The 19944-nt window shown below is 36.2% G+C and overlaps 3 protein-coding genes across 5 annotated transcripts; 1 reads left to right on the top strand and 2 right to left on the bottom strand.

The window, feature by feature from the left end:
* Window positions 1–6844: 6844 nt before the first annotated feature.
* Window positions 6845–13180, bottom strand: LOC129566877 (uncharacterized). 3 transcript variants are annotated; one of them, XM_055443227.1, is made up of 3 exons: window positions 12690–13180; window positions 12272–12530; window positions 6845–7705 (listed from the first exon to the last, which is right to left on the bottom strand). In XM_055443227.1, the coding sequence occupies exons 1-3, from the start codon at window positions 12903–12905 to the stop codon at window positions 7362–7364; spliced, it is 819 nt and encodes a 272-aa protein (XP_055299202.1). In that variant the 5' UTR covers window positions 12906–13180; the 3' UTR covers window positions 6845–7361. The 3 variants fall into 3 exon arrangements, with proteins under 3 accessions (XP_055299202.1, XP_055299204.1, XP_055299203.1); XM_055443229.1 differs by lacking the exon at window positions 6845–7705 and adding an exon at window positions 9325–9939 and having other exon boundaries at window positions 12690–13174; XM_055443228.1 differs by lacking the exon at window positions 6845–7705 and adding an exon at window positions 10437–11614 and having other exon boundaries at window positions 12690–13174.
* Window positions 13181–17252: 4072 nt separating this feature from the next.
* Window positions 17253–18367, top strand: LOC129567036 (probable RNA methyltransferase CG11342). The gene has a single exon (XM_055443516.1). The coding sequence runs from the start codon at window positions 17341–17343 to the stop codon at window positions 18064–18066; it is 726 nt and encodes a 241-aa protein (XP_055299491.1). The 5' UTR covers window positions 17253–17340; the 3' UTR covers window positions 18067–18367.
* On the bottom strand, window positions 18243–19904 carry LOC129567032 (FMR1-interacting protein NUFIP1). The gene has a single exon (XM_055443512.1). The coding sequence runs from the start codon at window positions 19902–19904 to the stop codon at window positions 18354–18356; it is 1551 nt and encodes a 516-aa protein (XP_055299487.1). The 3' UTR covers window positions 18243–18353.
* Between the last annotated feature and the right edge of the window lie 40 nt (window positions 19905–19944).

The raw sequence follows: 19944 nt of genomic DNA on the forward strand, positions 1-19944 counted from the left end.
GGGTGTATGTGTGCTTGTAACATTTTTTGCAAAGAATCTCAAGCATGTCGTTACCACTGAAATCGTTTGCATTGCTTTTATATCCTCACCTCCGCTCGCGCGCGTCTGTGTTTGAAGCCAAGGGAAAATTTCATCCGGTGCGAATGAAGAAACCAACATCATGCCAACACCGAATATTATCACGTTATTAACACAAGCGATTAATGCGCCTGCAACTCTCAAACACAGAGAAAGACAACTGGATTGCGTCATGGAAAATTTTTGTAATTAAAATGGTTTATGTCAACAAAATATGCGAGTCGTTGTTGTCAACAGACACCGTTTTTACCTCCTCTTCACCTTTTCCGCGGTTTTGTTTATATTTTACTCAGACACGCAATTTTGACAACTTTTAACTGCTCTCAACTTAATGGCATTTGAAATTACTTTGGCGAAAAGTTTAAACGGTTTACACGATATTTTACGACCATTTTTTTTTCTTAACTGGATCAACCGTGGAGAAATTGTGGGATTTTAATTTTTTGTCTTTTTTCGCCAGTTTTTGATATTGATTGATTCTCACCTTGAGAAAACCTTTACGATGTTTTCGATGCAAAAATTTATCGAAAGCAATAATTTTCGTATTTTTGATCAATGAATTCTTTTGTTTCAGAATAAGGAGTAAGAAGAAGACGATGGGAAGAAGAAAACGTAAAAGGAAAAGAAGGCGGTGAAGGAAAAGGAGGAGAGCGAATAGGAAAAGCATGCTCCTGTAAGAGCAAAGAAAGAAATTCTGCACGATCGAAAATATGCATATTCCAAAAAGAGTCGAAAAAACACGCCATTGTGTCGAATTTGATTGGCCATAATTTACCTTGTAAAAATAAATTAAGTTGATGAGCGACTTACAATCGACTTACAAGCCGAACACACATTTTTTTATCCCCATTTCCTTGGCAAACACAAATAAAAGCGGCGAAGCAATTGAATATTCCAGCGCGTACATCCGTTTATCATTTGCTGTAGCAATCATCCCCAATGATATCAAAAGCGGAAGCGAAGGCAACCAAATGACATTATAAATCAAATTGCGTGAGCGAAGCCAAAGAGAGCGACCGAACAAGTTTAATTCACTTAATCATCATCCCGAAATGAATAAAAGCCATAATTTTAACATGCTAATACACCAACCGAGCGGGCGAGAGAGAGAGAGAGAGAACGAGAACGAGAACGAGAGTGGAGGAGGGAGAAAAAAATGTCATCGTTTCTAGACACCCACCGAGCCTGCATCCCTCGGTCGTTGTGTGTTTTTCATCCGGCTTCAAGTCGAATTTAAATACATAACTGCTATAAAATATACATGACAAATTTAACTTTTTAAACAGAGGGAAAATCGGTCGATTCCATTGAACGTATGATTTGATTAATGAATTTAACATGAATGAGAAGCGACCAGAAACAGAATCCATTACGATTCATAAAATCGAATAAAATGCGCGGGGACGTGGCAAAGTAAAGTTTTCAAACTGTTTTTTTGTATTCATTTTACTTTTGTGCGGATGTTATTATATTGAGGAAATAAGTGTATTCAATGTGAAAAGGGAGTTTTTGAATTCATTGATATTTTTCGTGGATTTGGTGTGTTTTCAATGAAAGTCAAAAATATTGTCATTCTTTTCAAAAATTCAAATAAAATGATTTCTTTGGAAAAGTAAAAAGGAAGGCGATGAAAAGTTAACTCAAGCAAAAGTTGGTTCGAAGAAACGATAAAATCAATGCGAAAATGAATTAATCAAATAAAAATGAAAACGAAAAAAGTCCTTTTTGAAATGTGAAACAAACATTTGACACCGAGAAATGATTAAAAGTTAAAATTGACATTTAGAACAATGGAATCGTGTTGCGCTAATCAAAGTGATTTATTCCCCGAATTTTATTTCAAATTGGCACAAAGTAAAAAGTCTCTCGACCAAGGGGAGCGCGATGCGAAGAGGATTTATTTGCCATCAAATGCGTGAAAACAAAATTATGTAATTACATTATTTGCTCATCTATGAAATGTTATCGCCAATATCAAATCACATATCGTATCGAACAGGAGGGTGAATTGTGGATATGTCTGTACTTGGTGGAAGAAGACGAGTCATCAATTACAAAATGTGTATGTGCGGGATGGTATCTGGGTAGAAGCATCGATGATTCAATCGATGATGTTGCAAGAATGTACATACAAACTGAAAGCGGGCCTTCATGAAATTGTGAAAAGTTGTATGAAACAACTTCGATCAAACAATATTTGGAATGAAAAGTTTCTCGGTATCTATCTACTATATAAGCATCAAACGCAAAATGTTTCAACTATTTTTATTTGAGTGAAACAAGAACTCAACCAATAAATAAACTGGAAATATGTTTGGAAATGTTATCTATTTCTCTTTCTGTGTGGAAATTCTGACGATCTGGCGTATTGGTCTTTCGTCTTTTTACCGTTACATGATACGTACATTGTACATTAAATGTAAAAGGTACTAACTTCATTTTTTTTTCCTTACTCGGGGGCTCAAAACATTGGATTCTTTAATTCCAAAACAGATTCTGTTTTAATGTTTTATTATTATCTGTGACTAACTACAAATTTTGATTAAAACGTTATTACCAATACGATACTTGGACATTTTTATTTCCATACATTATGATGTAGTCTGAAGTGTATTGGTTAGTGTGGTTGCATTGAATTTAATACAGAAGTTTAGTTGATTTTTGGTGTACCGTGTATGCTATCTATCTATTCCATCCAATCATTGTAATGTTACATGAAACGCTTAAATTTTAGTTTGTTATGCAATGACAAACTAGATCTAAATGAGTCCTCTTCGTAGATTCTAACATTCTTGTTTGTCTTTTACTATTGATTTGCTTTTGTTTTTCCTCTTTTTCCCTTCATTCAATCCGTTCAAAGGCAATTTTGCTTGTTTCGCTATTAATTAGGCATTTTTTTGTTGACATTTTTCGAAAATAATTTCAGTTAACTGTAGATATGCCCCTGGAGAGATGACCAATCACAGAAAAGGCAGCGCAAAACGAGAGGCAAAGTGCAATTAAAGAAATGACATTCGAAATAAAAATGTCGTCCTTTCGGGAAATTATCGTTTTTTTCCTTCGTCTTCTTCTTCTTCTTCTTCTTCTTTTAATTGCTAATTTAAGCGTATTTCAAAACAACATTAAACCAACAGCTGGGACAATGGATTAAAATCGTAAGAAACTAATGCATAATTATTTAAAAATTAATTACAAAATCGAAAGAATAACGAAATCAGGTCGTTGGGAGGGTGAGAGGCGAGCGAATAAAAAGCGAATCTATAACAATAACTCAATAATTTATTCAAATGGAATGGTGCGCGAAGCAAATTGCTTTTTTTTCTTCTTCCGACTGTCGAAGAAAGTGCTTCGGGGAGGGCATCGAAAACTTTGCCACGTAATAAAACATTTGCCTTAATTGTGCTGGGTCTTCAATTTTTTTTCTTTCTGAATTCGTAAATTTCCAACCATTTCGTTCGAGATTTCTATTCTTGGCGCATTATTATTTTTCCACACACTTTCTCTTTCTCTTTCTCTTTCTCTCTCTCTCTCTCTCTCTCTCTCTCTCTCCCTCGTTCGTCTTCTGTTTCCAGCTTCGAGCTTTGCTTAATTGGAAAAGTTAAGAACTCAAGTTTAATTCATTTGTATTTATTCATTGCTGGCCGGCGTTGTTCATTTGCGTCATTTCTATTTTGTTTTCCAAAGCCAACACTCCCTCCACCACCACCACCACCTCCTATCTCTCTCGATTGTGCGGCAGGGCTTTTTGTTGCCTTTTCGATTCCTTTACTTCATCTTCTTTTATTCATTTAATTTTTTAACTAAAAATAAAAATGAGCCTTTTTTTCCTTTCTTGCGTGGCCGGTCCCACGCGAACGCTTTATTATTCTATGAAATTGAATGCGAATCGACAAAAGCGAAACACATTTCCAGCGCTCAAAGCCTGTGCTCAAACGAACACCAGTTAAAATATAATATCAAGGAAAAACCAAGACGAACAAGAAAAAAAAACGAAAAGAAAAAAATTGAACGCAAATAAATTTGCATTTTTCTGTTCGTTCGTTCATTGGCTGGGCTTTTAATGACACTGTTTCTAATTAAAAATCCTAGCAATAATAACAGACCATGCGAGAACACAAAAGAAATGGAAATTTTATGCGAGAAGAAAAAAAAGCAGAACAGAAAAAGGCAATTAAGAAACAAAAGAAAATGACAATGTCAATGAAAATTATTTCCACTGATTTTCAAATGAAATTCGTTTTCTTCCTCGCTCTCTTTCTCTCTTGCTCTTTGAGGGTGATGTGTTCGGCCTTTTTCTTCTCCTTCTTTGCCTTTTTTTTTCTTATAAAATGTGTTCGTTCTGGTTCGCTACCGAAGCGAAGCAATAAATTTGTCAAAAACCTTTCTCATTTCCACTTCTCTTGCCTCTCGATTTTCATTCGGTTTTATCAGTGCACATTTCATTCCATCTTCAAGATTCTTTAACACATACGATTCTGACCGAGAAATCGCATTTGCACCCGAAATGTGATTTGCCGTGCGAATAATTAAGATAATGAATTTTCATTTGGTCGAATGTTCAAGTAATAAAGTTTTTCCAATTTTGGTCATCGACTTCGGTTTCGTTTGACAAATTTCTTAAGATAAATTCAAAGCATGCACATTGGAAATCGGTGTAAACGTCTGTAAAACTAAACATTTTCGCCAGTAAAAGAAAATATGTTGGAAATATTTAATTTCACCATGGCAAACGAGAGATTACGACTATTTTTTTTGTATCTTGATCTTTGTGCGGGCTGCAATCTTTAGACTTCAGTTCAATGGATAAGCATGCACTTTTGTAACGAACTCGAAGTAAGTGTCCTTTGTGGTTTTTTTAGCGGAAAACATGCCATGGCATCCAATTCGTCGAACAATTTTTCAAAGTAAAGCTAAAGCGAAAGGCAACAAAGAATCAAAGTGAAGGAAATTGAAGAGGTCGAGAGAAAGGGAAAGAGGAAAAAAGTAACTTAACTGTACCGGATTTTGGACGAGCGGTCTGCTAGCAGCTAGCTACAGTGAAATAACCAAAATGACCGAGCTAACAACTTCGTCATATATGTATTAAGCACCCAACCATTACTTACATGCATTCAATAAGATTTTCGCTTTTAATTTTGGCTGCTGCTTTTTCTGACGCAGAATGTGTGTGTTCCAAGCGAACGACAAAAATTGATGTTGCCATCCGAGCAACAACTCGAAAAATGCAATAAGTATAATGAAGAATGCTTACTTGTTCGCATTTTTCTCCGAGTGTAATTTCCGTTCGAGTCTTTTTGAGCGATGGAAAGAGACACACAAAAGCATAACAATTTCTTTGAACACACAGACATCATTCGCATGTTTCAATGATGGAATGCACTTTGTGGTGACTTTGTACCAATTTCACAATTGATGTGCACAAGTGCTTTTATTATCCGAACACATCAGAATGTATGTGAAATCGAAATTGGATTTTTTTCTTTGTTTGGTTTATACTCCGATTCACGACGATCAAAAGATAATCATTTTGAAAAATAGGCAAACAAGAAAATGAAAGGCAAAAAGAATATGAAGAGGAACAAAAAAAAGCAAAATGAAGCAAAAGACACACAAAATGCAAAAGAAGAGTAGTGAACGAAGTTTTTATATGAAAAAAAAAAATTGAACTGTTCAAATTGATCACAAAATTCGATTTTAAAGTGAAATTTTTAAGCATTTGTATAAAAATGATAAAGAAAACCAAATTTTCGCATTCGTGACAACCGAATTAAAGAAATAAACTCAGAAAACGAATAAAATACACATTTCCTGCGGCATTTGTCACTCGATTCGAAGTAGCGTGTGCCTAGATTCTTTTTTATATTTCCGGTTTTTCTATTTTTTTATTTCAGCAAATAAAATGTTTCTCCCACTTTACTTTCGCTGTCTTTGAAGTTGACAAATAACTTTATATACTTCGTACATTTTTTTGTTTACGGATGTGTTTTTCGTAGCTTATCTAGTCATTATCTAAGGAAAATATTTGCGTCCTTGCGCCTCTTTTTAAATCCTTCGAATAAAAACAGCAGCAGCAAACAGTACTTTCGAAGCGACAATCAGCGAGTTTTTTTATGTGCCATAAAACGAAAAGGATTGAATCGATTCTCAAATTCATTCGAAGCAAATGCATTGTCCAATCAAGATTATAATAAATGTGGAAAATGTCTTAGGGAAAGTACGAGTTCAGCAGAAGCAGCAAAGCTAGAGGCAAAAAAATCAAATCTTCAGGCAAAACAAATATCGAAGCTATAGGCAAAGCTTGAAAGAATTTGTGTGTTCGATCGTCAAGGCAAAGTTAGAGACTATATATCGATAACGTTCAGTTTATGATGATCCAATTGTTGTGAACAGACTAAGAACAATCGTAAAATTTATCAAAACTTCGACTGATCGACAATCTCATGAAAATATAAAAAAAATCTTGTTCTTTCGAGAAAAAAAGTGAAAAAGTTCTATTCGATCACAGCCGAGGACAGCAAGCGAGTGACGATTGAAAACACATAACTTCGGGGGGATGGAAGAAAATAGAAAGAAAAAAAACTTGGTCAAATTCCAAATCGATGCGATTATATTTGGATTTGTGGCAAATGGATATGATTTGCCGCGCATTCCGTATTTGTTCCGAAGCGTTGCGTGTCCGAGTGATGGTAAATTTCGATATTGTTTTATTAAATGTTTTCATTTTAGTAAAATGCACACGAAAAAAAAAATGTTTACAACGAGTCAATTTGTTTGTTTTTTTTTGTTAAATTAATTGTTTGGATGCATTTTGTATCATTTTTGTAGTTAGTTCGAGTGAATGAAATGTGCGTGATAACAAAGGTTGAATTGTGTATCAAAAAAAGTCAATGTAAACACGTAGACACTTACTTCTCTATTCTCTCTGTCTGTTTCTGTTTTCTCTATTAAAATTAATTCAATAAATAAATAAATACGTTGTTGTTGTTTTTTCATTCAATAAATAAACCTAAAATTAACGAATCAGAATTGTTGCTGTTGTTGTTATAGTTATTGTTGTTGTTGCTGACGAGGACGGTCTGGTTTTTTTTTCTATCTCTTTCTTTGTCGATTTACGTCTAGTACTTGTTTTTTTTTCATTAACCTAGAAAATTGTTTGAGCGAATCATTATTCCTTTTTTGATATATGTATATGTATAGCATTTTGGTCTCGCATGAGTTGGTATTCGTGTTGCGTGTGCACGCGATTTGTGCGCGTGTTTAAATCAGCCCAGTAAATGAAAAATTTACGGTGATTGTTGTGCTGGATAATCATAGTAATAGCGGTATGGATCGTTTTGTGAATCGGGTTGTCCTGTTGGTGCACCACCGTGATGTTGTTGTCCATTTGGTCCTCGTACCAAATAGGCGGTACGTCGATGATCGCCTGATGCCACATGGAATGTCGTCTCGTCATGATGATCACTCGAATAGATCTTCTTCAATGCAATGATACCGGCAATTGTCAAAGCAACCGAACTAATCACCAACGCCTTGTATGCAATCAAACCAACAGCTTTCATTGCCAACGGAGCGGCAATTCCCATAATTGTCAACAAAGCGGCAATGATGTAACGATAGCTTTTCTTTGCTGTAAATAAACCACGTAGGAGAAAGAAAAAAAACATTTCGAAAAAGAGAAATTTGCGTTACACTTTTTTTTGTGATCAAGAGAAAAATGGCATCAATTTTCAAGAAAACAGTGTCACATAATGTGACACTTTTAATTATCACCAATGCCCGAATACCCCAGGTAGATAGAAAACTTATAATGAATTGATACGGAACTATGTTTGTGTGGTTTTTTTTTCGTAAATTTACAATTTTCAGATGTTTATTCGTTATCATTTTTCATTTATTTTGGGAAATTGGAAGAACAAAATAAATAATTTTTTTTAAATAAATAAATAAATTTAAATGTAAACGCTCTTCTCTTTACAAACGGCTCTTTTGACTCTACAAAACAAAAAGCAAACAAACTGAACGCGATCAACGACAAATATTAACAATAAATTATTAGTTTGGAAAAAAAATGTGTTTTGCTTGTTTTTTTTAAATCATAATTAAATTGTTAGGCCATAAATAAATAAAGTTTCTATGTTACTCTTGGTTTCCTAGTGACCTAATTCACAAGAGAAAATTCAAGCAAATGACAATACTGATATGAGCTGCTGCTGATACATGCTTTGATATGAATTAGCTACAACTGCTGTTGTTTAATGAATGGCATGCCAATTTGGTTTGGGCATGCATTGATTCAATGTTATTAAGCATCAAGTTGATAAGTAGTAAGTCATAATTTAATGTTAAGTTGCATGTCTTCAATTGACGCCCATCCGATGCTGTCCAATTCATTTCGCACTGCGCCGACCGGCACAGACAACTGCATCGCAAACCAAACTGAATGAAATCATCAGCTGATCTGCGCAGCCCATAAATGCATGCGGTTTCACTTGAATTTTCCATCGAGTATTATCATTACTGTTATCATCATCTTTGGCGTGACTTTAAGCTGTATTCTCTCATGTTTGTTATGTTATGTTTTGTTTTACATGCATGTGTGCGTGTTTTTTTTTACAAAGTCGAAGAATGAAGAAAATGCTTTTACAAACAACAGAAACTAAATATTTTCACCGAATTACTTAAACCTAATAATTTTCATCTCGTTTAGTTCGGGGCAGAAGAAAAAAAGTCGTATACAATTCTTCAAAATCGGTATCTCCCTCTTATCTTCTTTTCTTTCTCTGTTTCTTTTTTTTGGCTTCTAACATTTTGCTACGCTTAGAAAATAGAAATTGTTATCGGCTCTTGTTCGGTAGGGTTTTCTTTTATACAACAAAGTGAATTTACACATGCACAGATATGAAATAAACCGAAACGAAAATCAACAAGCATGTGGTGCATGCACACAACATCCGATTCAGAATGAGATGAGATGCATCACAAACCCACATTTATGCACCTAATTTCTCTGCTCTCTAAATTCTTTGGAAATTCTCCCCCTCCCCCTCCATCCAATCATCATCATGTTAGTAGTTGGTGTGTGAGCGTTTTTTTTTGTTTCGTTTCGAGTCGGGTTTGATTATGGTTTACTCTCATTTCGGGCGGCCAAACGAAAAACGCAAAACAATGACATGAAATCGCGGCTAGCTAAAAATTAATAGTCAATTAAATACCACACGGTCTAGTTAAGCTAATGCTGTTTTGTTAAACAACATCAACGTATTTACACGAAATGTACGCGCGCGCACGCATACAAACACACAATTAACGCGAACGATTTTCTATCTTCCTTGAAGAGAAATTGCTCATGTGGTTATTTTTGCGATTATAATGTTAATCTCATTTTTTTTCAAGTGTGTTTTTTTGGTTCGTTTTTTTCTGGTTGCAAAAACTCTTGCTTCAGATGTTTTTTTTTTGGTGATTCTTTGGTCATTACAATACAAATCAGTTTCTAGTCTATAAGTTAAATGTTTTGCGGTTTTTACTTGATTGTTTTTTTCATGTTGAGTTTAGATTTTTTTTTTTGAGCGAACGAATCTTAATGGCGGAACGCACGGTGATGGGACCGATATGGATGTGTATTTTGGCTTGGTTCGTCGTCTAGATTGTTATGCGGCATGTTAAACAATTCATTGAAACTACGCGCATCGTGACCGTTACTAAAAATCTTTTTCAACGCTATTATTCCGGCAATGGTCAATGCAATCTTACTGATGATTAATGCTTTGCCAGCTATTGCAGCTAATGCTTTTAATGCAATCGGACCAGCAATACCCATCGCCATTAATAAGCCAGCAATAATGTAGCCACCGGATTTTTTCACTACAAAACGGAGAAGAAGAAAAAACATGGAGAATAGAGGAAAACATGCAACAAATCAGTATATCAATCGAAACAAAAATTATTTGAGTTGGGTTAAATGGAAAATATTGCTGTTTTTGTTTTTGTTTGTTTTTGTGATTGTGGTTGCTCTAGAATTATAATTTGCCAGAACCGATTTTTGTTGTTGTTGCAATTTCCCCAGAGATAGAAAGAAGTTGGTGGAAAATTCGGTGCCATTGTTTTTGCGTCCCGTTTCGATTTCATGCCATGTTTCGTTTGCAATTTTTTGTTTAGTTTGGTTTGTTTTTAGTGAAATTGGTGTAATTTGTTTTTGGTTTGATTTGAGGTTAGGAGAAGATCTAAATCGTTCTCGTTTCTTGCAGAAGCAGGCCAATCTAAGCTCGTTTGATCCAAATAAAAAAAAACTCGTTTGATCCAAATAAAAAAAAACTCGTTTGATCCAAATAAAAAAAAACTCGTTTGATCCAAATAAAAAAAACTCGTTTTTTTGCTTTTGGATGATCCAAATGAGAAAAAAATGCCAAATCAATTTGTTTCCAGTCATAAAACAAAAAAAAGTCTTTATTTCAGAAAAAAAGGGATTTTTGTGGTAATCGAAAATGTTTCGTTTTCAGATTTGCCAAGCTCTCTCACATTTTGCTATTTTGATTAGTCGAATTAGTTCAATAAGTACAATTAAATGGTAAATTCTAACTACTTCGATTTGATATTTCCTACGACACTACTCTTTCTCACTTTCTCTATCTGTACAAAACTACCGATTGAAAGTGTGAACGAGTCGCTATTCGGAGCGTCACACTTTCAAAAATGAAGCCCTTTTCTCCCTTGATCCGTCGCATTTCAGAGGTATGGAGTATAGTATTATTTCTTGGTACTTGGTTAATTAACAATTTACAAAATAAAAAATAAATAAATAAATTATGTTAAATGAATGTCACTAGTTATTTAACTTTCTTTCTTCATTTCTCGCTCTCTCTCTATCTTTCTCTCACTACAGAAAAAACAACAACTTTAAATCCAAAGGCTTGCCAAACAGGTTTTTAAGTGTAAAAAATAAGTGTTTCTCCTAAATCTAGCACAAAATTCGTGTCATTCATCAAAAATTGAAGAAAAAATGTCATTTCAATCGTATTACTCAACTGTTTTCATTTTGTTCGGTATAGATGTGGGTGGGTTGGATTAATCGAGGATTTGTGTATTAATTGTTGATGTATAATCGTTAGTGATGTTGTATGTATTGTTATTTTTTTGTTTAATTTTTGGTGGATGGAATATGATTCAAGCGTGTGCTGTGCGTGATTTGGATCGATTTTTGGATTATGATTGTGGTTTTTGGTGTTTTTTTTTTAGTGGCGTCGTGAAGAATAGTCAGAATAGTGTCGGTATGGTTCCGTGGATTTGGTTATAGGTGATCGATAACGAGCTGGACGACCGATTCGCCGATGATCGTTGGCAAACACTTGAACTTGTGTTTCGCGAGGAGCGTCGCTTGAATAAATCTTTTTCAATGCGATTATACTAGCAATTGTGAGTGCAATTTTGCTGATTAGAAGTGCTTTGGCAGCAATGACAGCGATTGCTTTTAGACCTAATGGACCGGCAATACCAATTGCGGCTAATAGGGCAGCAATAATGTAACGGCTTGCTTTTTTCGCTAGAAAAATGTGAAGAAAGAAAGGCAAAATTCACGAATCAGATTTTTTGGTTTTTTTTTTTGCGAACGATTTTTGGTGTTTGTTCATAAAAAAAATTTGACAACAAGAAAAAAAATTCCTTTTTACAGAGAGGTTGCTTCGAAGAATACACAACAGTACAGCGCTGCAGTTTGAAAAGCTCTTTTTTTGGAGTGAAAGAACAATTTTTTTTACAGACAGGAATTTTCCTATGCGATTGCATTGATGTTCTACACAAGAGTTTGAAGCAACTTGACTACGTACAAATTACATTTTACAAGTGCTGATCACCGTTTACTTTTTTCTAAAGAGAAAAACAGAAATACGCTGATTATTCTACTAATTTGAGTGATCCATTACATTTTCTGTGGATTTTCAATCGCTTTTTTCTATGTATTTACGACCTATTTTCACTTCTTCCATACCTTTGGCGACTCTATTCTTGCGGGCACCAGAAAATTGCGTGATAGAAAATAAAGATTTTGATTAAAAAAACATTTTGTGTATTTATAAATGTATTTACACATTTGGATGCAGACTTTTTTTTTAGAGAATAGTGCAGACAATTAGCAAAAACTAACTAAACTACAAAAAAAATTGGATTGAAGGGTTTTTTTGTTGTTGTAAGCAATACTCACGTTTAAGTTTGTTTTTGTTTCCGATGCCACCGCCACCGAGTCCACCTTTGCTGCCACCAAAACCACCGCCACCACGCTCTTCGCTCAAATCAACTTTCAATACGTGTGTACGCAAGAATGTGCTGATTTTCTCCATGAGCTGACGATCGATGCCAGTTAGGTCATTTAGAACACGGGCATCAGCAAATTCGGGTGTCTTCTCAACGTCTGTCTCATTTTGTTTTTCCATAAAAATGCCATCAACAACCGAAATTGAATCCTAATCGAACGAAGAAAAGAAAACGAGAAGAAGAGAGTAATGGAAATTCGAAATTATGGCCTTGATTCAATCACTGGAAAAACAAGTTATGCACGGTATTTTTTGTTCTTCTTCTTATTTTGAGAAAAGAAAAAGAAAAATTGTTCGTGAGATGCACACCTGGTTAATAGCTTTGTCCAAAGCGACTAGAGCACGACCCTTTAAACATCCAGTGAAATCATCTCTGTTCAAACAATCATCGTACACTTTTTGTAAAACACTGAATTCTGGACCCAGCCAGCTATCTTCTGTTGCCGAAGCAGCTGACACTATAGATGTGATAATGGCCACAAAAACAACTAATTCCACCGACACTCGACTCAACATTTTCAACATTTTGTTATTATTTTTGTTGTTGTTGTTGTTGTTCCGTTGCTTTCAGGGTTTGAGGACGTAATCCGAAATTTATCACCACAAAATCCACACAGAGTATATTCCTTTATTATTGAGTTGACAGTAATTCGACGAACGAAAAACTGATGAAGACACACCACAAAACGAGGCAATAATAACAGCGAACGAATTTGCTACAAGCAAACAAACAAATCTCTACAGGTGAAGATATGTGTTGCACTTGTGTTTGACCGATTACAACTGAAGATCAGCCACAACAATTTTCTGCTTTTAAATGCGTCTAAATGCTCTGCTTAGTTCTCATATTGAGTTAATTTCATGCATAAATTACGTGCGCATCAAGCACCAACACCATTCCAAAACAGCAACAGCAGCAAGTGCAATCTGTAACAACATCGTTTCGTTCGGTGCAGTGCATTTTCTACATAGCACTTACACACGCTCTCTCGTCTCAGGCCGCGCAATGCCACATCAAACGAGCGAGAAAAGAAAAATATGCGATAGATAACAAACAATAAAATCGCAGCAACAACAACAACGACGGCGAAGCAACGCTGCAACGAAGAAAGAAGAGCAAATCAAGAAAGAAAAAACAACAACATTAAACGAATGAACGCAAAACACAAATGATCATGTCCAACAACCAGAGAACCAACACACAAACGCACATTGCACGGCAGCACTGCATCTGGCTGTGTGTGCCTCTAATACGGCTTATTAATAATTTCTTTTTATTACATTTGGAAAAGTAATTATGAATTTCACGGACTTGTGCACTTTGCTGTGCAAAAGTTTCGGTGGTCTTACGTTGCACGTACCGTGAGTGTGAGCTAGCGAAGCTTCGACTTGGTTTTTACTACACCAAATTAATCCACTTTTTATGGATGCAAGATGAAGAGAATAGAGAAAGAAAAAAACAACAAATCCACAATAACAACGCACTTATCGCCAATATGCATTTTAACACGAGATTCAGAGCTGCGCGCGCTGCGGCAGTAAACAGCATCTAACACAAAAAAGGAATTAAGAGATCATATTTGCGTGCAAAGCCATAAAGAAAAAAAAATGAAATAAAATAAAACACCCGTTACATATTCACGCTTCCATCTGGCACTCACTCACACACACACACACACACACACACACACACACCATCCAGAAGCTCACACACTCACGAATCGCGCGCACACACGATGATGGCTAATGATCTAAATTTTTGCATTCATATTTTACTTTTTCCATCAATCATATCGATAGCCGGACACCGTCCCATTCAGTATGCAGGCCGTGTGCGTGTTTGTTTTTACCATAATTAACATTTAACACAATCCAGCTACAAAAACAAATGCGTTTTTGCTTTTTTTCTCTCTGCTTCTCTGTTTGCTCTCTACATTGTGCAGAAAACATTTTTTTGCGCGGTGTTGGTACGGAGAGTTGAAGTGAATGCACCTTTTTGAATATAACACCAAAAACTAAATATCTCCAAATCGAACAGGCGAAAACATTCCAGCAAAATTATTTTTATTTACATGCGTTGTTGTTGTTTTTTCACTGTATCATGAACTGAGTTGTGTCTCGCCACTCGGGGCCTTCAATCTCTTTGCAGCCGAAATCGATGAACCACACACTAATCGCGCCGGAACAACAACAACAAGAGAGAATAAAAACACAAGCAATTGAACTCAGTACCCGAGTTCAATCTTGGAAAAATCGATTTCGATTGTAATCGGAATCCGGCGCGCATTTCGATTGAAATCGAGTGGCAAATTCGCTCGAATTTCCATTCAAGTTCATTGGATGCGGGCACAAAATCCATCCACTGTCAGTTTCATCATGTTTACATAATGAGGGAAATGAGGGAAAAAAAATACTTGGTCGCAAACGCATTACATCCAAAAACTAAATGACAGCCAAACGAAACCAACGACCGAGAGGGAGGGGGAGAGATGGAAAAAACTGTTATGCCGGCGATAGAAACGGCTTGAAAAACAAGTGAATCCGGAACGAAAAAAAGCATTGACCCTGTGATTAACATATACCGAAGCGTCTCTCGTCTGATAATGAAATGTTTTTAAATGTTATTTCGTGGTCAATGATTTTGGTTAGCGTGAGCGCGCTTGTCCTATGTCGCCAGTGGAAAATGCGTTCGGATGACCAAATGCGTTCGGTATTTATTTTGTTTTTATTCTCGTCAGCCTCATTTTTGTTGCTGCTTGCACACTTTGCAACTGGATTTTTGCGTAAATATGTGTGTTTGTACTTGCCACGGCATTATCTACCGTCAATGCGCCACGCAAAGAGAGAGAGAGAGAGAGAGAGAGAGAGAAAAAAGCACACGACACAAAATCAAAACATCACATTTGGTCGTCGGTTCAGTGAAAGTGTTTGCGAGAGCAAGTTTTGTCGCGAACGCTCGACGCGAACATGGCGGAGAGAATGCAGAAAAAAATACAGCACACACCGTGTATAAAAATGGGAAAATGGGCAACAGACAGAGAAATGATGGCGCTCGAAAAATCATCAACATAAATGTAGAGCAGTGGAACAGAGTAAAAGAACCGTAGAAAGGGATATTTAGAACATTTTTTGGCACGCGCTAAAAAATTGCATCGACATTTGCAGCACACAGCATTTTATTACTGCAAATAAAGAGAGATGAAGAGCGAAAAATGAATGAATAAATAAGAAAAAAGTGGAACTGATGAGGCGCACACGAACCGAAGCCAATAAGCAGTTTTTGCTTTTTTCTTCTTCTTCTTCTTCTTTTAACTGTCGATGATGATTCGAATTGCACCGATTAGCTCAATTCACACACATAGACAAGCACAGACAAAGTGTGTGCGCACACGAACTTTCGCAATTTGCCTACATTTGGCGTTTGCAATCAATGTGGATGGCTCGTGCATCTTTAATCGAGTGTTAAAGCGAATCAGAATTTGATAGCGCAGAAAGAAGAAAAAGAAGATCCAACGCGAAAAATGCATTTCTGCCAACTTACCATGTGATGCTCGCTCAGTGGCTCACACTTCAAGCTCTCGGTTGATTTTCATCGTGAACTGGAATCTGTTTCCAGCTCGAATCGTGTGCACACATTTCAGCTGCAATTCAATGTTTAGATTTGGTCCAGTTGCAACGATAATGCGTGAATAAATGATTTCTTTTTCTTGATACAGCTCGGTTTGTGTGTGTGTGTGTGTGTGTGTTTTTGCATTATTTCATTCTTGTTTTGACTCACGCGCACACTTTTTTCCCATTTTTTTTTCTTCTCTGCAGTGCATTTTATTTATTAGCTGCTGGTATCGCGTGCACACATTCCACATAATTGCGAAGCGAGCCGTACAACAGAAAGAAAGACAAAATACAATCACCGAAAAAAATTACGATTATGGTTCGCGCGCTTTAAATAAAAATAAAAAAAAAACAAAACCAACGTCTAATTTCATAGCATCAAAATTAGTGTAATTGCTTTGGCAAAGAGAATATTATGAAGAACGAAACTGTTGCTGTTGATGATGATGATGAACAGTGCTTTGCTCATGCTGCAGCTAGAAACCAGCAACGTAAGATTGCACTTTTAGGGCAAGCAGCTTTTTTTTCTTCTTCCATATCTTCTTTCGTTGGCATCAAGTGTGTCTTCTTTTTTTGCGTTCGAATTGCGCACGGATCTATGAATTTTTCTTCTGTTCGTATCGTGCTCTCGCGTAGAGCAGAGGAAAATGGATAAATATTGAGACCACAATCACTTACGCTTTGGCCACAAAACGAATTCAATGTAAAAACATAAATGCAGATTCAATTCGCATAGCTCTGTTTTCACCCATTTTCATTTATTTGAAATCTCTTTTTTTTGCTCTTGCCAGCACCTCGGTTCGAATGATCGAACGATGATGATGCAGAAGAAGAAAAAAATGAATACATTTTCAGTAAGCATTCGAAAAAGAAACACAATCGCAGTTAATTTATATCGCATTTTTTGGTCAACTGCATGGATGGCGTGCCGTGCATCAATTACGTGTATTTTGTTGACCGATTTTCAGTCTGCCTATTCCATGTCGGCTTTTAGGCATCGCAGAGAGAAATTCAGCTCATTTTCATTCAATGAATTCAACTTCAAATTATCAAATTTAGTGTAATTGCTTTAATTCACCAATTTATTATAAGTGCGAATACATAACAAATGACCGCGATTTCATCCTGATGAAACAGAGCGACCTCTGGTGCATTTTATTCGAACTTAGCATGTACACGACCCATTTACTGACGATGAACTCCCGAAAACTACGTAGTGGAAGTGCCATCGCTAGTGTCAAACGCTGTCGAACTCACTGTTTACGAAGTGAATAATGTGCTTTTCGGCAGAGTTAGTAGTACATAGAGAAATATTTTTAAAAAGAAGTGAACAATTAAATTCATTGAAATGGACGACTTTGTGGAACCAGGTGCCGTGCGACATGGGAATTTCATAAATTACTATGACTTCAATTCGGCACCAGAACGTCGTGATTTATTGCCATTGGACGATGACCTGTGGAGAACAACAACTGAAGCATCACAACAGCCTTACCTAGTCTTAGATGTTGGATGTAACGCCGGCAATTTCACACAACTACTTTACGAATTTTTAGTGCAGAAAAAACCCAATCGAAAGATTATCATGCTTGGCGTTGATATTGATCCGGTCCTAATTGAACGAGCTACACAAGCGAATCAATTTAAAGAAAATGTCTTTTATTCGTGTTACAATGTTATGGAATATGACGATGCAGAGAATTGCATAGCAAATCATTTGAAAGCCCAAGGAAAATACCAATTTGATGTTGTCTGTTGCTTCTCAATCACCATGTGGATCCATTTGAACAACGGTGACGATGGTTTGCTACGATTTCTAGATCTTATGGTACAATTAAGTGAAATTTTGGTCATAGAACCACAACCGTGGAGCTGTTACAAAAATGCAGTCCGTCGAATGAAACGAGCCGGAGCTCAAGATACATTCCCATTATTTGGGGCGTTGAAAATGCGAAATGACGTTGAACAAAGCATTAAAGATTATTTGAAATGTAAGAAACTGCTTGCGATTATTTATGAAAGTGATGCCACCAAATGGAAACGAAAGATTTGCTTTTATCGAAAAGGTGCTTGAATTTTCAGAAGGGAAAAGTGGTGAAAGGTGGGACAAAAATTGAAAAATGTACAAAAGATGAAAGAAAAGAAAAGAAAAACGAAAACGTAGAAAAATAAGCAAAATAAGGCAAAAAAAAACAAAAATTTGATAAACATGTAAATTGAAAGAAAAATTGTTGAATGAAAAATCGACAATTTGTAAATAACCATATCAATGAATTTTATTCAACGAATATATTTTTAATAGAACTCATTTTTTTTTATTAAATTGCAACACTGATCGGTTTTGTTCACTGATTGGTTTTGTTAAGAATGTTCAATTCGATTGTTTTCTTCATCTGTCTTTACTGTCGTTTGCCCAATATCAAAGAAGTTCTTCTCAACCACATAGCGAACACATTGCAATAAAACGTTTCGTTCATGTCGAATATCTTTTTGTAGCAACTTCTCCAAAAGCGTATTTTGATTTCGAATTTTCCTGGTCATATCCAAAATGGTCCTCTTCTTCAAACTTCTGTCATTTGTCAATGTTTTCGTGTCATTTTTCTTCTTTTTCTGTATTTCAGTTGGACCAGACCCATCTTCGGATCCCTCTTGCTTCTTGTCAATTTGTCGTTGAATGGGCTGCTCTTCGGGTGCATCATCGTCCGATTCATTTTCTTTGCCATGGTCTATTGATTTATTCTGCTCACTTGAGTCAATTTTTAATTGTTTTATTGGTAATTCATCGTCAACGCACGCAGATCGTTTGCGATTTTCCATCGATTCATCAGCAACAACATAAGCAGCACTGTGTTTATTCGATTCAATAGCTTTTGAAATTGGATCACTTGCTGCTGTAACATTGTCAGTTATGTTACAAACGTGTTCTTCTTGTTTGTTATCCGGTTGTTTATTCTCAGACAGTGTCGCTGCCGTTGATGCTGTTGTTGCCATCGTTGCTACTGCTGCTGCATCGTCTTCGTCGACATCGTCACAGTTGCTGTCTGAATCCGTACCGTACATGCCCATAATTGTAGCCAGTGCATTTGTGGTTGGCACTGTTTTCTCTTTTGATGAAGCCGGACACTGTTCAATAGCCGTGGCCGCTTCGGATTTCACAGAATCGCTTTTCGCTGCTACAATTTTGTCATTTGGTGTCGTCTTGTCTTTATCATCTTTATTCTGTTTGTTTCGAGTTCGACGACGTTTTCTATCGTTTTTCTTTTTATTATCACCCGTTTTCTGTGCCCGTTTTTCATCATTTTGTGTGAATGTACGGTGTTGTGCGCTTCTCCGATTTTGAATGCTACCGAAACGATGATTTGGCTCTTGAATACGTTCGCCTCGTTTGAGTCGCTCTTCTTGTGCCAAACGGCGTGCTTCGATATTGGCCTTCGTTGGATACCGTTTACGTCGTTCTTCACGCCATTTCTCAATGTCTTCTTCGGATTCAATTCGCCCAATTCGTTGGAACAATCCACTTTGATGTTGCGTTTCAACGTGATTTTGCAACAACTTTGCACTACCTTCGAACGTGCAATTGTCAAACCAACATTTTTCATGCTCATTCACGTGCTTTTGCAATTGTTGCGGATACTTGAAATTACATTCACACAATTCGCAATAATTTCTTGTTTCGGTAGCATAATCAGGCCTTTCATTTCGATTATTCCGCTGTTGAATGTTTCGATTGAATTTCGCCTGATACTGTGCCTGTTGATTCATTCGCTGTTGATATTCCTGCTTCTGTTGATTGATATCGAAACTACTGCGATACCCATGGAAAATAGTTGTATCATTCTGTATGGTCTTTGGTGCTGTATTCAAAACTGGTGACGGTAATGTTGCACTTTGAAATGGATTTGGCAAAGCCATTTTATGTGGTTTTTGGAAGAAAATAGAAAAATTCGTCAAA

The sequence above is a fragment of the Sitodiplosis mosellana genome, unplaced genomic scaffold (assembly GCF_009176505.1).
Source record: "Sitodiplosis mosellana isolate CC-2019 unplaced genomic scaffold, AAFC_SMos_1.0 Smas_scaffold_5, whole genome shotgun sequence".
NCBI lineage: Eukaryota > Metazoa > Arthropoda > Insecta > Diptera > Cecidomyiidae > Sitodiplosis > Sitodiplosis mosellana.